The sequence below is a fragment of the Epinephelus fuscoguttatus genome, linkage group LG19, assembly GCF_011397635.1.
Source record: "Epinephelus fuscoguttatus linkage group LG19, E.fuscoguttatus.final_Chr_v1".
Classification (NCBI taxonomy): Eukaryota; Metazoa; Chordata; class Actinopteri; order Perciformes; family Serranidae; genus Epinephelus; species Epinephelus fuscoguttatus.
The window spans coordinates 31,415,496-31,433,732 of record NC_064770.1 but is presented as its reverse complement, the minus strand read 5'-3'; the positions used below and the strand labels follow the sequence as shown (position 1 = coordinate 31,433,732).

Below are 18,237 nucleotides of genomic sequence, written 5' to 3'. Positions count from 1 at the left end.
AGTGATCAAGGCAGTCTTAGACCTCCCACCCCTGTGCTGAGCAAGATAAAATCACTGTTTTTTGTCAATGGAGACACTGAAGTAAGCATATCTAAGGGTGCTTTCACACCTGCCCTGTTTGGTTCGGTTCAATTGAACTCAAGTTTGTTTGCCCCTTCAGTGCGGTTCGTTTGGGCAGGTGTGAACACAGCAATCACACTCAGCTGTGCACCAGATTGAGACCTTCTTGAAGAGGTGGTCTCAGTCCGGTTACAAATGAACTCTGGTGCGGTTCATTTGTGGTGAGAACGTGTTCCGACCTGGATCTGCACCAACTGCAGTCACATGACACATTGTTTGGGTTAAACATGAGCATGTTACAGTCCTGGAGGATTATTAATGTGCACGTCCTCCTGTACTGCCTTAATATGCACATTCAGCACATCCAATGCATCAAAACATTGTTTTCTAGTTGGAGCCGCGCCTCGTTTTCAAACTGTATGGTTTGACTAAAATGAACAATGACAGCAATATAGTCCACGATGAGCAGCGCTAAAATCAACCTGCGTAGTTGTCCCTCCATTGTGACATTAGAAAGTGTCACATTTATCTTGCAAGTGTACTCTTCTTCAACGTTTGCTTTACTTCCTGGATTTTTCCCGATCCAGAGCAGCGTTCTCACACAAGGCATTTGATCTGGTTCGCTTGATGCATACAAACCACTCTAGGCAAGTATACAACTTTGCAACAAAATTAGTCCCTGATTCAGACAAAAGCAAGAAAACCCTAGGTCTGAAAGCACCCTAACTTTCACTCTCAGTTCAGCTCCCCATCAAAAACGGCAGTCTGACGGCAAGCTAAAGCATTGAAAAGTCTCTCAGTATGATGTACACTTCAACCAATATTGATTTTTTTCAGGTCAGACTCTTTTTAGATTGCTAAAATATGTTTTTCTGCTGGCCCCGTCCACAGCAGTACATTGTTTAGCTTCCATGCTGATCCTTCTACCTGCTTCTCCAAACTGAGGGCATGCCGACTGCAGCTACTGTAGCTAACACACTGAATATGGATAAGTACCTCCTTCAACCTTACTTCAAAAGATCTGAACTAGCCCTGCAACTCACATTACTGAGTCAGCTGAGTTACTTTAGGACTATTCTCCTCTTGTGCTACAGTAACAATACATGGTAATATTTATGATTTTCCTGTAATTACCATCTTGTGGCCACAGCGTAAGTTAATTGCTTGCTCTCTATACATTTTAATCCTCCAAGTATGTGAACAATGCTGACAGCAAAAAAGAGTAACATGCAGAAACACACCTGTGGCACACACACAATAGAAGACAAACATCGACACTATAGCCTCACCTTGCCGAAGCTGCCCTTGCCCAGCACCATCAGGAAGTTAAAGTCAGCCAGCTTCATGCGATCTTGGTTGCCATTGGAGTCGAACCGGGACGCAGCATTAGCCGACTTGCCTTCTGTGTTCTTGCCTGGTCCAATCTTAGCTCTCTAGATAAGAGAGAATAAGGGACTACGTTAGACACAACCTCCAACATTCAAAGGGACAACTCACTGTCAGTGGAAGAATATTTAAGCATACTAACATTTTAAAAAGTTATGATGAGGCAGCTGGTGATATAAGGCCTTTCAGCAGTATTTGTTGAGGAAAATAAGATTTTTATTTATTCATTATTTCCAACCATATTCGCCCCTTTGGTGCTGGAATTGGAACCAACAACCAAGGTGCTATTTGCCACATTTTAACTATCATTTGAGATTGGTAGTCATTACCATGACTCTGCACTTTAATTCATGTGACACATGGATTGGCATAAAAAGGAGGACAGTGGCTGTAAAACAGCTCGGATGTTTACATAACGACAGATGTGAGGGAAAGGCCTTGAAGGAAAAACCAGTGAAACATTCATTTCTTTCGCGTGCCAAGAATTGGGGGCCAAGAATAACATCCTTCTTGTGAATCATTTATGTGAAATGTTGTCATCATTTGAGAAACTCCCATTAGTAATGCTGCTAATTATCTGGACCCAAGTCTTATTGCTTGTGGCAAATATGCTCAATATGGCAATCATATCAAAAGATTTTTGACAGTTTGCTTCAAGGAATACTTCACTCCCGAAATGAATATCTGTATATCAGTTACTTTGTTTTTCTCACATGCTTCAACAGTGAACAAAGAATCCCAAGACAGAGAAAGTGTTAAAGTAAAAGGAGGCCATGTTTAACAGAAACAAAACTACATCAAAATATCAATTTACAAAGTTGTACACAACTTGCGCAGTAAAATCCAAGTCTCATTTAAGCAGTCATATGCTCAGTACTTCCCAAACAGACAGCTGTTTCCGACGGGAAACTGAACTTAAAGTGAATCCTATCTGTGTTCTCTTCGATGCCAGTGTCCACTGACAAAGATAGTCACTTTACCTAACTGCACAAAGGAGCTGCTGAGGCAGGATTTGGAGTTAGCGAGGTAACTTAAGGGTTAACTCAGGGTTTTCAGTACTACAAAGCTGGTTCTCTTTTTACCAGGATAAATCACTGTGGTAACTTGTGCTGCTCTGGAGCAGGTAATGTTCACAGTATCGTATCACAGCCTGCCAACACCCCGACCTCTGACCAATCAGATCACTGAGGAAAAAAGTATCCATGGACAAAATTTTGGAGTCCCAGGTAAAGAAAGAGTCACTTATATATTGTTAGAGGTCAGCAGTAATAGTCGGTCATTTCATTGTTTCAGGGCTCTATTTCCATTGGTTTTAAAACAGAGCTTCTAACAAACGGAGATATCGTCTATCCACTAATCACAGGATTTTAACAGGATTTTAACTTATGCAAAGTTTATTTTAGTCTGCAGTGACAGTGTTGCTATTTTACACTCTGCTTCCACCACTGCAGCTCAAAATACTGTGTGATGAGAACGAGGAAAAAGATGTAGACCAACAGTTTGTGTTTAGTGAGGTAAAAATCCTGTTTTTGTGGATGGAGTTTGACTTTAAGGAGTGTTTCACTTTCTTTTCAGCTCCCTGTAGGAAAGGGCTGTCTATTTGGGAGGGAATGAGCATACCACTGAAAGAACTTAGACTTGGATTATACTGCACTAGTTGTGTGAGAGTTTCTAAATGTTTTGATGTAGTTTTGCTGTTGCTAAACCTGCCCCCCTTTTCCTCTAATTCATCACAAATTTTCTCTCTTTTTTTGGATTCTTTTACACTATAAATTTAGGCAGAAACACATATTTCACACATCAAGGTTATAAAAAAGATAGAAGAGAGAGTAAAAGAGTTCAGCCACATCTCAAAAGTTTGGGAAATAAATAAATCACAGTAATGAATATACATTCTCAACACAGGTGTAAGAACAGTAACATTTTAGAATCTGAACACGGCTGGTCTAATAAAAATACATACAGCCCTTAAAACTTTCAAATTCCCCCTAAATGTTTCAGAGACGCTTTTTAAAAATTTGGGGCATTTTAATATGAAAGAGAAAACCTTTTTGTTAGATAGACGGGAGTGGAAGTGATAAATATGGTAAAAGGGAAAAGTTTTTAGCCTTTCGGTTCATTCTGTTTCATTTATTCCGTGCAGGCACTTCATACTTTCCATAACAAATATGGCTTCCCAGTGAGTCTGCCACTCTATTCAGTCACGACTGTCACCACTTTCCCTTGTTTCTGTCCTTCAACCACTCACTCCCACTCACTCTCAAAGTTTTTCTACCATTTCTCTTTCTCTCTATAATTCATTTCTACTTCATCTTTATAAATGTGGCCCGTGTCTCTGACTCTCCATTTATTCATGTCTGTCACCACTTCCCCGTCTCTCTCCTCTATTCACTCTTAGTTCCTACGTGCCTGCCGCGACCTTGTCACGCTCTCTCGTCCCATCTCTGTTGTAAGGAACTATTGTAATCTTACAATCTAATCTAATTATAATCTTATTCTTCACTTTGTTAAGCCATGCTTCAATTTAAAAACAGTCTTAAGACATTAACAAAACGCCTGCACACTCAGAGACAGAGGTGCAGGATGAGCACATCTTATCCTATCTTATCTTAAATTGCTGATCCGCACTGAGGCTCTCTGCACTTCTTCTGTCCTGTGCAGTAATTTCTCCGCTGCCTTGTCTGGAAAATTGTCAGAGTGAAGCATGCGAGTACTCTGCTGCTCCCTGCACTGTGTGTGTGTGTGTGTGTGTGTGTGTGTGTGTGTGTGTGTGTGTGATGCAACCCATACGGTTCCCGACTCATCAATGGATAAAAGGCTCTATCTGTCTCCATCTGTTCTGACACACACACACACACACACACACACACACACACACACACACAGAGGAGCACTTGAGGTATTTGTGAGCAGCAGAGCATGCTGAAGGCAACACTCTCAAAGCCTTCAGAGATCAATGCTGCTCTCTCTGTATACAGCCATGTGTCCAAACATTTCTGTGCACATTATAAATGGTTGAATGGCAGCAGAAAAATCTGATATATTTTCTTAAAAACCTGAAAAACCTAAACTGCATTAACACTAACTTGATGTGTTTTTTTTTTTGCTCTTGTGGGAGAATGCATCTGAACAATTCATCTTCATCATCTGTTTCATCCCAGTTACTGTCCTAATGCAGCCTCTGTGTACTGGCATGTGATAACAGCAACAGCTTGACTATCTAACCAACCCAGATGCCTGAAGAAAACGTTGGCATTGTACGTTTCTGCAAACCACAAATATGATACATTTGTATGTTTCATATCTATCATAAAAACCTTTTATAGACTGATGTAGTAAATGAGCAGACTCTGCCATCGGGAGGTGGAGGGGATGGTGGATAGCATGACACCTAGGCTAAATGCCTGTCCAGCTGCAGACGACTGCTTGAGACCAGCAAACAACAAAACTGGTTCTTTTTTAGCAAGTCGTTGCTGTGTTCTCAGCAGCTTTTTAGGCACCAAAAGTGGGTGTCTTGTAGGCGTGGGAATCACCAAACGATACAATATTACTGCAATTTTAAACATGTTGCGATACGCTGAATATTGTGATTAAATATGATGCAATATTGTACTTTTTTCCAACTGTAAATTATTTCCCTAAAGGAAAACTTTGTCAACATCTGTATTATCTAATAAAATAAAGTTTTCAGTCTCTTCATCTCACTTTAATTATTTGCATTTGCAGCACAGTGTGTGTAGTGGACTAAAAAAGCAATAGATTTTATTATTCAAGTAGGCTACCGAAAGTTTAATTTGTATTCGTAACACTAATGATTTATATAATTTAAAAAATCCATACTTGGCACTGTGTGACGATATGATATTGCCACATAAAAAACTATGGGGACACAATTTTTTCCACCCACCTCTAGTGTTTTGTAGCAACCAGTTGCTGTTTTTCCACTAAGCATAGTGCTACGAGAAGCAGTTGCTTTTTACTGAGACGTTGCTGCATCTCCTGCCGGGACAGTGCACAAAAAGTGTTTGGGTCTTCACCGAGATGTCACTAGGTGCGGTTACATGATGGCTTCTCATTCAGAATGAAATAAATCTGAATGAAATCATTCGGAATTTTTTTCCAGGCAGTTTACATGGGAAATATTCATTCCGAATGAGGAATTACACGGGAGATCAGTTTAATCGCCTTTATTCAGGTCTGCGCAAGGTTTGGGGCAGGGAAGGTTTCTGATTGGATAGGGGGCGGGGCGGATGTTACGTGTTTACGTTTACCGGAAGAAAACACTGTAGTCCTCGCTCTGGATAACAAGATGCTTGACAACGCCGTTCTTAGTGCCTTTTTCGGGCGTGTTTTGCTTATATTCTTGAGGCAGCAGTACGACAACAAACAACCTTGTTCTGCTAATGCTTCATCTGTTGAGCAGGAGAAGGGAGGCAGAAGACCGTGCTATGGCGAATGGAAACCGGTGAGTGCAACAAGTCCGACTGCTCTATCTCAGCCCGTTGCTATGCAGCCCGTTGCTATGCATGCTACGTCATGGCGCCAGAAGGGCAAGGAAACGAGCATGCGCAGAAAGAACAGAATGGCTGTAATCGGGTAGGAGGTGTATACAAGACAGAAAAATTCTTCCATTCGGGTTCTGAAAAGGAATATTCCACCCCTGTGCACCGGATTAGATTTTCTTTCGGGTTGGCTGTTCTCATTCGGGTTGAGGTGTTTACAAGGAGCATTTCTATTCGGGTAGGGGTTACAACCCGAATGCAAAAGGAATACATGGCTCCACGTAAACGCACGTACTGTGTTTCCACTGGGGATAGTGCGATGAAAAGTGGTTGTATTTTTATGGGAACATGACTACATTTCCAGCCATAGGTGTAGATTTCAGAGGGGATGCAGGGGACAAGTAGCATAGAACTATTCTTTTCACAAAATTATAGACATGTATTCCATAAATCAATGATAAGGCACATATTAGTTCATCAAATTCACCAGATTGCAAGAAATTAGGTTTTATGTGTCCCCCTCAAGGTTAAAGCGAAACCTACGCCCTTGTCTCGAGCCATGACTGTGCCCGAAAACCAGTTTTTTAAGCCCAAACATGATCTTTTCCTCACCATAACAACTGGTTTTCATGCCTCAACGTAACCAACAGTTAACCACAGCGTTATTGAAGCAGAAACTTTCAACATATCTGCAACAAAATATCGTACAAATGTATCCATGGTTTGCAGAAACATACAATGCCAACACTCTTTCTGGTAACTGGGTTGATTTAAATATTTCCTAAAGACCATTACCCAGTTTTCTCCCTATAAATGTTCTTTTTCACTGACACAGGTAGCATCCAAGATGTCAGTGCATTATCACCATGTCTATGATCATATTTTCTGCTCTTACAGATGGAAATGGAGCTTATTAATAAACAGTTAATATTGTTAATGTTCTTTGGGTTTTAAGAACTAAGAAAAGTTTGGTCAAATCATCTTTGATAATTACAGCAGATCAAAACATGTTGTGTCTCTCTTGATTTCAATACTACCTCTACCATCAGTGTGCCACAGTCCACCTTCACCCCCCCCATTTCCCCCTCTCACATCCCTTTGCTTTAGCTCCCTATATGTGTGTAAGAAAAAGAAATGAGCTCAAAAGAGGGAAAGACATATGTGAGACAGAGAAAGTGAAGAAAATAGAGAAACAAAAAGATTAAAAATGAAAAAAAAGAAACTAGAAAAGTGCATCCAGTAAAGTGCACCTCTCTGAAAGGTGTTTAAGATGCATTTAACAGTGTAATCGTATTGTAACCAAGTTAAATTTAAAAGGGAGACAATAAATGGGACGAATGGGAAGTCCACACCCAAATGAAACATTATTTACTGAGAACATTTTGTTCAAAACACCTAACAAAATAAAACCCCTCCCTAACTCTGTCTGCTGTTCCAGACAAAGAAGAGTTGAATCTCACTTAATTCACCTTTGTTTGCCTTTATTTGTGCAGCTTTGGTGTCCTTGTCCCTAACAGTTATGTCTATGTCTGTCTAAGTAGATGTGAGCAGTGCAAAAAAAAAAAAGCAGAGTCATGTGTACATAAACTATACTGACAATAAAGGTGATTCTAAATCTCTTACGGTCAAGATGGCAGTAAGGATAACAAAAACGGGGGTTCATTCATTTCATATTGTGCCTAACTTTCGTGGATTGTAACATTTCGCATTTGGAATCTGTATGCAAATTCTCCAGCTAAAAATGAGTTTCTTTGTTTTTGTCTTTGAGCCATGACAAAGGCTAAAATGTGGCCTGCAGCAGACATGGTAAGCCTTTGTTTTTAACCTAAATTTAGCTGACTGTTGGAAAACTTGCGGCCTCTACTGGCCATTAAAGAGAAGTGAGGCGTCAGCAGTAAATGACATGTATATTGGGGAGGACGCTTCAATCCCAATATTCAAATACACTCAAAATGTTGCATCACTACAACCACAAGATATCTTTGAGCATACAGCCATAAATGTGCACAGAAGATATTAGGCTGATTGGTCCAGTAGTATGTGAGATTAGATGCAGACAGACAGATAAATACATGACTGAATGCATGATCCTCTCCAGGCTTATGCTTGGTGGAGATAAAACTGAGATGGAAGAAGGGAGAAAGAAGAGAGAGGGAAAGAGCAGGACACAGGGTAGTAATAATTCAGTCTGTGAATTCTGTACTGTTTTTGTATGTCTTTTGATCAAAACTTCATCCTAATGAAACGTCGGAAAAAAATTGAACTGAGACAGAAAAATTTGTCTCAATTTAAAATGTGTATAACGTTAAATCTAAATTCTTAACTTCTTGTGAATAACTGATGGTGTTGTATGTGTGTCTGTGTGATTCTGGATGGAGTGAATGGAGGCATGCAGGTCATGTAACCAAAGTGAAATCCCTCTCGTCTGTCTTTCTCTCTGCCATCTCTCTCCAAGCCTCACATGAGTAGTTGCCTACATGCTTGTGTGTGCGCATGCCTATGTGTGTGTGTGTGTGTGTGTGCTCGCCGGCCCCCCTGAGAATGTGTCTCAGTGAACGTCTGAGGACCGTGACCTTGAGGAGAGTGAGGGAAAGAAAACAGATAAAGAGGGAGAAACACACGGGGGGGGCACTGAAGGTGACAGAGGACAAAACAGATAAGTGAAGGAGAGAAAGGGAAGCAAAGTGAAGACAGGGAGGAGAAGGAGAGGAGAGAGATGGAGGCTCGAAGGCGACAATATGTCCCTACAGAATGCAGACTCTTAGAGGAGGAGAAGATGAAAAGTATCTTATTTCACAGCACTAAAACTGGAATTTGTTCACAACACAGTTGGGTTGATTTCCGTTTTTGCCGGTACGATCTGGTGTACAAGCTTAAACTAGTTTGATTTTAAGCAAACCAGGTGAACCAACATTTGTCATCTGGCTAATTGAAAAATCGTTGAAATCGGGAACCTGTGCTTATAAAACCCCCCCGGACGGGACGTGAAAACTGGACATGTCCGGGCAAAAGAGGACGTTTGGTCAGCCTACTTTATAGCACATCCTGATGCCTCTGAATCCCCTTTTACGTCTGGAACCTCCCATCTACAACGGGCTTGAGACGCACCCTTGTTGAGGACTTGGTTACTCTCTTATCCTGCAGGCTCCTTCAGGAATCTGATCCCGTTAGATTCAGCAGGGGGAACCTCTTGTAACCGCGTGCCTTTGCTGACGTCGACCCCAGCAGCATTCGAACCCTGGACCTTCCGCATTGGAAAACGAGCGCACTAACTACTACACTAGCGCATCCTGAGGCCTCTATTCCAAAATATAGTGCAAGAGTAACTATATATTTATGTGTAGACATGTAAGAACTGTTAGCAAAGTTATTGCCAGCGTTATTTTGGTCATGTCTACCATTGCACGAAATGTCGCCTCATTTGTGACGCCTCACAGAGGATATAACAGCACGCCCTTTAACAACGAACCATCCTGTACAGAGTATTACAAAGGATCTATTTTGACCTAAACACAGTTTGCATGTGGACGAAAGGACAATTATCTGTGTACATGTGAACAAGGTCTGAGGTTTCAGTCAAAGAACTTGGTCATCTGAACTCTTATGTTGTGACTTCAAACCCTTCACTGGATTGGGAGTGAATGATTGCTTTGTGAAACATTTGTTTTCTTAATGAGAGTTAGATGAGAGGATCAATACCATTCATGTGTCTCTATGGTGAATATTAGGCTACAAACAGGAGTTGGTTAACTTAGCTTAGCACAAAGGCTAGACAGCTAGCCTTGCTCTGTCCAAAGGTAACAAAATCCACCAACCAGCATCGTTTTTACAACTTGGTTCATGTTAGTGAGCTTTAGAGGTGCTGATGAGTGGATTTAGTTACCTTCAGACAGAGCCAGACCAGGTATTTCCCCCTTTTCCGAACTTTATGCTAAGCTAACTGGGGCTAAAGCAGGGAGACGTGAGGAAACAAAAGCAAAACTGCCCCTGAACAGCTCCACTCTACTCTGCGATCAACACATTTCAGAATGACTCTGATGTTTAGTAGCTCGGTGTCAGTCAGACAGAAGGAGGACAGGAAAAGAGAAGCTAGAAAGAGGAAATGCACAGAGCGGGGTTATCCTCTCCACTGCCAAATGTGTTAATGAGTGGGCCTACTGGTCAGCCACACACACGCACACACACACACTCGCCTGGACCTGCAGTGTGCCAGACCGGATGGTACTACAAGTGTGCCTGCCAACTGCTAACAGCTCTCCCAGAGAGGCTCTCACTCAGACACACACAGATGCACAGTGCACACACACACATTCACAAGCATGCCATACCGACACATTCAGATACACGTGGCCACACGTTTGCAAATGCTTCAGCATGAAAACACAAGTAGACTGAAGGTGCGAATGTACACACACCTCAAATTTCTGCCGTAGTTCCTCGTTGCCCTCCTCCCCCTCCGGAGCAACAGGAACGTTGAAGTACTCGCCTTCTTCCTGGGAGAGCAGCTTAAACCTGAAGAGAGAGAATATTTCCCGTCAAATCAATTCCCAATTAGTTTATACAATTTGAGCGTTTAACTGCTTCCATTAGGCGAAGCTGCTGACTGTTAGTGTGCCCGTTTAAAGACCTGAAGAATAATCAGCTGATTATTTAGTAATTCCCTCTCCTTCATGGTGATCCTGCAAAGCCTGACACAGATGAGCCCACAACACAGCTGAGATGCTTATCGCTTAACAAAATCAATAGAATATAATTTTTCATATTGGCCTTACTACAACTGATGCTACAAGTTTTTATCTCACCTCCATATTCATTGTAAATAACATTGTACTGTGTGTTTATGAACTTTTACTGTAGTTATTTTCCTTTTATGTTTTCAGGTTATGTTTTCGGCATCATTCCTGTTTTACTCTTTCTGATTTATTGACCTATTTGGTGCTGATGATGATAAAATGACTGTTTATTTAAATGCAGTCTGGTGGCTTGGGCAGTAGTGATTTCTGGGCTGTTTCTGGCTCAGCAAAAAGGATCTTAGTCTTCAAGAAAAAGGTTTATTTCAGTTGGGATCTTTTCCATAATGTTGTCAGACACTTAGAATAACAATCTGAGCCTGTCAGTGGCAAAAACAAGCACTTTTAGTGGACATACTGATGGTGCACTGCAGCGATCTCACTCAATACTGGGCCAATTTCAAAAGCTGTTTTTCCCCGTAGTAACAGTCTGATTTAATCAGACGTCTTAATTTTTAAGTCAACATGTCATTGAAATTGGCTTTAAAATGAATCATCATTGGCCAACATGCTTGTTCGTGACCTCTATACATTTTTTTTTAGTCTCAGGGCTCTATTCTTGTGACCCCTGTGGTGTGAGTCATAGTAAAGTGCACCATGCCCAAGGCATCAGCAGTGTGCCAAACATTCTTCTGTCTTGGCCAGGCTCTCCTGGCTCACCTGTGGCACACTTGGATACAGGGTGGGATCGGAAAGCATACATCATCATGAATTATAGCCAAAGTGGGGCTGTGACAACCATGGCCAATCACATTCACTACTTTCACCTCCTGTCAACGCAGAGCTCTACCTGTCATGACGCACTGAGAGTTTGGGAATCCTGAGGAGCGTTTTCCCCTGACAAAACAAATTGTTGTACAGCTCAACTGAAGCCCAAATACACTCACCAGCGACTTTATTAGGTATGCCTGCTATAATCAGCCTATCATGTGGCAGCAACTCAATGCATTTAGGCATGTAGGCATGGTCAAGACGACCTGCTGAAGTTCAAACTGAGCATCAGAATGAGGAAGAAAGATGATTTAAGTGACTTTGAACGTGGCATGGTTGTTGGTATTTACTGGGATTTTCACACACAACCATTTCTAGGGTTTACAGAGGAAGGTCCCAAAAAGAGAAAATATCCAGTGAGCCAAAATGCCTTGTTGATGCCAGAGGTCAGAGGAGAATGGCTAGACTGGTTCAAGATGATAGAAAGGCAACAGGAAGTCAAATAAGCACAAGGTCTGCAGAAGACCATCTCTGAAGCAACAACACCTTGTCCAACCTTGAAGCAGATGGGCTACAGCAGCAGAAGACCACACCAGGTGCCACTCCTGTCAGCTAACAACAGGAAACTGAGGCTACAGTTCACACAGGCTCACCAAAACTGGACAATAGAAGATTGGAAAAACGTTGCCTGGTCTGATGAGTCTGGATTTCTGCTGCCACATTCAGATGGTAGGCTCAGAATTTGGCATCATGGATCCATCCTGCCTTGTATCAACGGTTCAGGCTGCTGCTGGTGGTGTAATGGTGTGGGGGAGATTTTCTTAGTACCAGCTGAGCATGGTTTAAACACCACAGCCTACCTGAGTATTGTTGCTGACCGTGTCCATCCCTTTATGACCACAGTGTACCCATCTTCTGATGGCTACTTCCAGCAGGATAACGCACCATGTCACAAAGCTCACATCATCTCAAACTGGTTTCTTGAACATGACAATGAGTTCACTGTACTCCAATGGCCTCCACAGTCACCAGATCTCAGTTCAATAGAGCACCTTTGGGACGTGGTGGAAATCTGCAGCAACTGTGTGATGTCATCATGTCAATATGGACCCAAATCTCTGAGGAATGTTTCCAGCACCTTGTTGAATCTGTGACACCAAGAATTAAGGCAGCTCTGAAGGCAAAATAGGGTCCAAACCAGTACTAGCAAGGTGTACCTAATAAAGTGGCCAGTGAGCACATACTGCCAAGAGCAGTAAGTAGCCATGTGATCAAATTGTTAATGAAATAACATTGATTACAGGCACTTTAATGATGACTGGTTCAGAGCCCTTGCACAGTGGAAACACCTAAAGGAATAAAGGTGATCAAACACTGCCAACAGGTTGCAGTCGTGTTATCAGACAGGTTTCAGCTAACAATTAAATCTGCTGCTGGTTGTTAAGATGAATGACCATATTGTGTTTAGACAGTGATGGAGTTACTCAGTCTGTGCTAATTATTTCAGCTTATCTGACACAATTTACAATTAAAATCACATCAGCATCAAAGTAAGATTATGTCACAAGCTTAACTCTTTTAAACCTAATGCCAATTATCTTCCATAGAGGGCAATAACATAGAAACATACAGGCATTTAGCTTCAGCTGTTCATGTCAGTCTCATTCTAGCTGCCCGTGCCAGCACAGGTGTGAGACTCTGGAGCTGCACACAGATGGAGTAGTGGAAAACACACACTTGCACGGGTTCTCTTTGCTCTGAATATCAGGTTTTTAATGGCATCTCTCCACCTCCACCAGTCTACCTCAAACGTTGGCATCTCATTAAAAACCCTGACAGGGCAGCGTCAGCAAAAAGAAGGGAAGATAGAGAGATATAGAGACTGAGCTACAGAGAGAGAGGGAGGTAGCCGGCAAGATAAAGAAGCTGAGATAAAGAGACAGGGTAGAGATGCTTTGGCACCGAGTATCACCAGAATAAAAAGAGAAGCTCCAACTAAAGTATTTCTCCAACAGTGCAGTAATGAACAAGGTCACCTTCACTCTCCCTCCTCCTCTACCTGAGCTGTTCCTCTGCCTCACATCTCTCCACCCCACCCCTTTCCTAATCATCCATCCATCCCTCCTTTCATCTCACCATCCATCCACTCCGTTTTTCTGGAGCTCCGAGATGCCGAAGGACAGTGATCCCATGAAGTCGTTGCGGCTGGTCAGGTCCCAGTCCCACACCTCCACCGACAGACGGCGGTCCTTATCGTACTCCTTCAGGTGGCTGGGGGAGAAACAAGGACAATCAACAGTTGGATGACGGCCCACAGTGATACATGTAGGTGTTTAATATTTCAAGTTAACTTTAAAGCCACATGAGAGCAGTCTTGGATTTATCTTTCCTGCCATGACAATTTGTGGCCTCTGAAGCGTGCCTGGTATAATTCCTCCAGTAATCAGATGCACCTCATTTTCCAAACACAAGAAGCAGTAGCTGTCTGTGTGTCTAGCCTGTGTGCTACATTCAGGCTGCGTTCACACCACATGTTTGGAGCAGTTCATAAAAAACTTTTCTACCATCTCTTATTTTCATTTGTTGGATAGGTGCGAAAATCCTCTCAAACTGAACATGTGCACCCAGCTGTCTGAAAATACACATCTCACTTTCCTTCCATGCAAACTGTGATGGAGCTTATTAAGAATATAATTGGAGCCAACTGCTGGAAACAACCCCAAAATATAGCTTTTATGAATATAAGGAGCCAGATGTTTTTATCTGAGTGCCAGCGGTTACATGCTTGGAAAGACGAGCACGATGTAACGCTCTTAAAACACTGAGTGAGAGAGATGGAAGAGAAGAACCAGAGAAAAAATAAAGAGGGAGAGACAGACAGAAAGATAAACATAATAAAAGAGAAACCAAACATGGTGTAATGAAGCCTTACAATTTAAAGGTCTCATTCCAAGTGGGGTTGAGGCAGCACTTTATGGTCTTGGTCTTCTGTTTGCTCTCGCTGCGTGGATCTGGGATCAGTTTAAGCTTCACGTAGGGGTCTGACAGACCATTGGGGTCCATGGGAACCAGATTCCTGCCCTCTTTGACTGGGGGGGAGGGGATGGAGAAACCAAGACAGAAAGAGTGGGAAGGTGAGAGAGGAAATTTGGATAACATGAAAAAGAGATCTCAGAGAGACTCAGTTTCAGTTCACATAACGTACTGTTACACAGACACCAAGTATACATTTTTTAACATATGAATTATGAATATCACAAATACAAATTAAATTCTTGGTAGCCTACTAGAATAAAATAATCAGTTGCTTTTTCAGTTCACTAGATACATTTTGCTGCAATAAAAATGACTGAAGTGATATGGACAGAGTGACTACCTCATTTTATTCGATAAAACTGTTGATGTTGAAAAAGTTTTCCTTTGGGAATAATATCATATCATGGGGCCTCTGGTGAATCCCACCTCTATGAGTTATTCATTAAAAATGCCCATTGATAATACAGACAAGACAATATTAAATCTATAACATGTTATTGGTAAACTGAGACGAACAGAAAAACAAAAGAGAAACAGAGAGTAAAGTACACACATGTAATAAATGCAACCTTAAGTAAAACAGACTAAAGACGACAATTGTGTAACACATTTTAAGTATGATTTTCTTGTGGAGATTATAACCCTTTCAGTTTTAAATCTTCAAGGGAAAACAACCTGCCGTTTGTTTGTGTGAGAACTGCAGAGCGTTGGAGATACTGGCTGTAGAGATGTCTGCCTTCTGTCCATTATAATGGAATTAGATGGCACTCAGCTTGTGGTGCTCAAAGTGCCAAAACAATACATTTGAAATACTCAACAGCCGTGTCACTTGCCAGAAATCATGACCTGCTGACTTATGATACTCCACAGACACTGTTGTGAGCTATTTCATGTCGGAACCAGGGGCGTAAATATAGACAGTGCAGGCAGTGTGGTTGCACTGAGGCCCTTGTGGTGTGGGGGCCCACTCTCCAATAATGTGTTGGGTGGAGAATGGGCCCTTATGAGTGACTGCCACCTTGAAAATATGTCTGTGTTCAAAGAAGAACTCTCATTTAATTAAAAACAGTGCCATTTGCTATATATGGCCATCTCCATCATGTATAACTTTTCTTTATTCATAAAACAGTTAATAGCATCTATAACAACATATAGGCTTATTCTATGACTGTAAATCAGCTATTCTATAAATCAAATATTCTGTAACAACAAATTAGCTGTCGGCCGGTTGGCTGGTGTAGTTTGGTAGAGGGAAAAAGTTCCTACATGAAACTTCTTACAACAAGGTCTGTGGATTATCTTAAATAACTGGGTCATGATTTCTGGAAAGAGACATTGCTGTTGAGATTTTAAAATGTATTGTTTGCCACTTTGAGCACCACAAGCTGAGTGCCATCTAATTCCATTATATTCAAGAGAAGGCAGATATCTCTACAGCCGATATCTCCGACACTCTGCAACTCACCACAAAACAATTTAAACTGTTAAACTGTGCTATAGGAAAGAGGAAAAATGTGTATTTCGGATTTTACAGTGAAGTATCCCTTTAAAAGCTATAAGTGGAGTAAAATGATGATTAATCGCCACTCGCTCTTTTGCACATACCATGCTGTGGGTAGCCTGCATGAGTGGAAACAGCAGGAGGGTTCAAACACACCCTTATTTCTCTGGTGCTCATGACATGGAGCAGTTGTGCCTTAAAATGAGGGTCTTATAATTTTATTCAGAGCCCACGCGTTACTTATCATAATTAATTTCAACCCATATTTAGCAGGTTGACAGGTGTTCATTTCAAGTCTTCAAGTGAGTATGTGTGTGAATTTGTGGAGTGTTTCCTGTCAATAATCTTTTTAACAACAAAACTCTCTCCTGAAACCAACTAATTAAATTAAGCATGGTAAATCTGAGGCAACAGAGAACACACACATACACAGAGCAGAACCCCAGAGCTGTGCTGGGGGTTAAAGCCTTAAGGTCGCCAGATCTGTCTGTAATGACCATGTAGACAGATGAAGGTTGCCAGTTCCTACACTAATCCTCCTTTTGTGGCCGTCTGTTATTGGGCTGTAATTGTATTCCGGTGGCGTAACATCCCCTGCGATTGGAGTGTGTGTGAATTTGTGTGTGTGTCTGTGTGCACAATTATTGTTGCTGGTCAAGTTGTGAGGTCACATCCAATTACCAGAAGCCAGGCTGGCGCGGCTGTGTCTTAGGCAGCTCGCTAGGGAAGCACTCAAGAACACACACACACACACACATGCGCACACACACACACAAGAACCTTTACCACCCCCTATATAAACACACACACAGCACAAAGAACTTAGCTGAGGCAGCTCAATAATTGTAATCTGTGGAAAAATGACAAAGAACGGCAGAGGAAGCCATGATAAGCTGAGGTAGGTTGTGTAATGTTTCCATGTCGACTGTGTTGAGTCAAATAGTCACGTTATGTATAAATACATTTTAGTTTCCAATTTTTCTTTCTTGAATACTCCAGATTCAGGAGCCAGTGCTGTTCATAGAAAAGACTGACTCCCTGTTTCAAATTGGGGACTCTCAGTTTCACATGCCAGCTCAGGCCTCTCCCTGCCAAAGAGGTAACATTACTTATTTATGACCTTTTAAGAACACTTAAAATCTGATCTTACCCTGCCGAGTGCCCAAAGATCCATCTGCACGTAGAAACCTAAAACTATGTCTCTTGGTATCTCAATTTACCGGGTCAGTTACACTAACAGTGTGGTCACACTCTTAGTTTACTTTCCTTAAAACAAAACACTTTAGAGTTCAGACTACTTTGTTACAAAGACTTATAAACATGCAGCCATGTGAACTGACATGTCACTCAGATCCAGAGCAGGAGTTGGGCTGTGTCCGCACCTTTTTTCCGTATCATCGGGTCGTGCCAAGGTCAGTGTATCTAACACCTGAGCAGAGTCTGTATCAGATCTGAACCTGCCCTTCTGCCAGTGTTAGTTTGTTCTCTTTCTATTTGGGTCTCTATGGCTGACACCATTTTGAATTTAGTCTAATGTTGCATTCGTGTGGTGTCAGAATAATTGGAGAAATGAGTTTCCCACTGGCAAATTCACGTGAATGGCCCCTAAAGTCGGAACAACAACTATAAAAGCACACGACTTGCTGACTCTGATGTCATATTACCAGGAAACATGGTAAAAAAGTAAATGTTTGTTTCTTTGTTAGGAACTTTTTATCAATTCACGTATTGCATATCAATTTCTTGCTCACATGTAATCTGTAATATGGTATTAGGTTGTAACCATTAGTTTCCGTCCACGTAGAGTGACCTAGATTAGCTAGCAAAGTTATTAATTAGATTTGACCCCGATAACATATTAGGTGAAGCGATAGTTTAGTGGTTTTAAGAAATGTACTGGTGCAGAAACAGCTATCAAGGTGTTGTTTTAACACTCTGAACGATAAAATGCAACACCTCTTTTTTGTGGCGTCCATGACTTGAAAGCTTATTAACACACCAAAGTTGGAAGGATGACAACTTGAGAAGTGGAACCATCTGAGGAGCACATGTGAACGCAGCATAATCATTCTACTTCAGCTTATTCACTTAAATGCTTCTTCTAACATAGTCTAACAGGCAAAAAGCAAATCAAGGAACGGATTAAAATTAATCTCTATAAATCGATATCTGCATAAGTGTGTGCAGAATCTGTAGGTACTGGGACAATATTTTGGTACTGGAAGCATTCTGGTTTCCGTTTATCGTCCGT

At 41.6% G+C, this 18,237-nt stretch overlaps 1 protein-coding gene across 4 annotated transcripts in view; it reads right to left on the bottom strand.

Annotated features, from left to right (window-relative positions):
* Positions 1-18,237, bottom strand: part of LOC125878776 (protein kinase C beta type) — a 288,745-nt gene that overhangs the window by 182,783 nt on the left and 87,725 nt on the right. For all 4 annotated transcript variants that reach the window (XR_007447789.1, XR_007447788.1, XM_049560141.1 and 1 more), the window contains exons 6-9: positions 14,382-14,538; positions 13,586-13,720; positions 10,364-10,460; positions 1,350-1,493 (exon numbers count right to left, since the gene is read on the bottom strand). Coding sequence is in view for 2 of the 4 variants with exons in the window: in XM_049560141.1 (XP_049416098.1) it covers positions 1,350-1,493; positions 10,364-10,460; positions 13,586-13,720; positions 14,382-14,538 (533 nt within the window). In the remaining 2 variants the exon portion in view is untranslated. The remainder of the gene's footprint in view (positions 1-1,349; positions 1,494-10,363; positions 10,461-13,585; positions 13,721-14,381; positions 14,539-18,237) is intronic.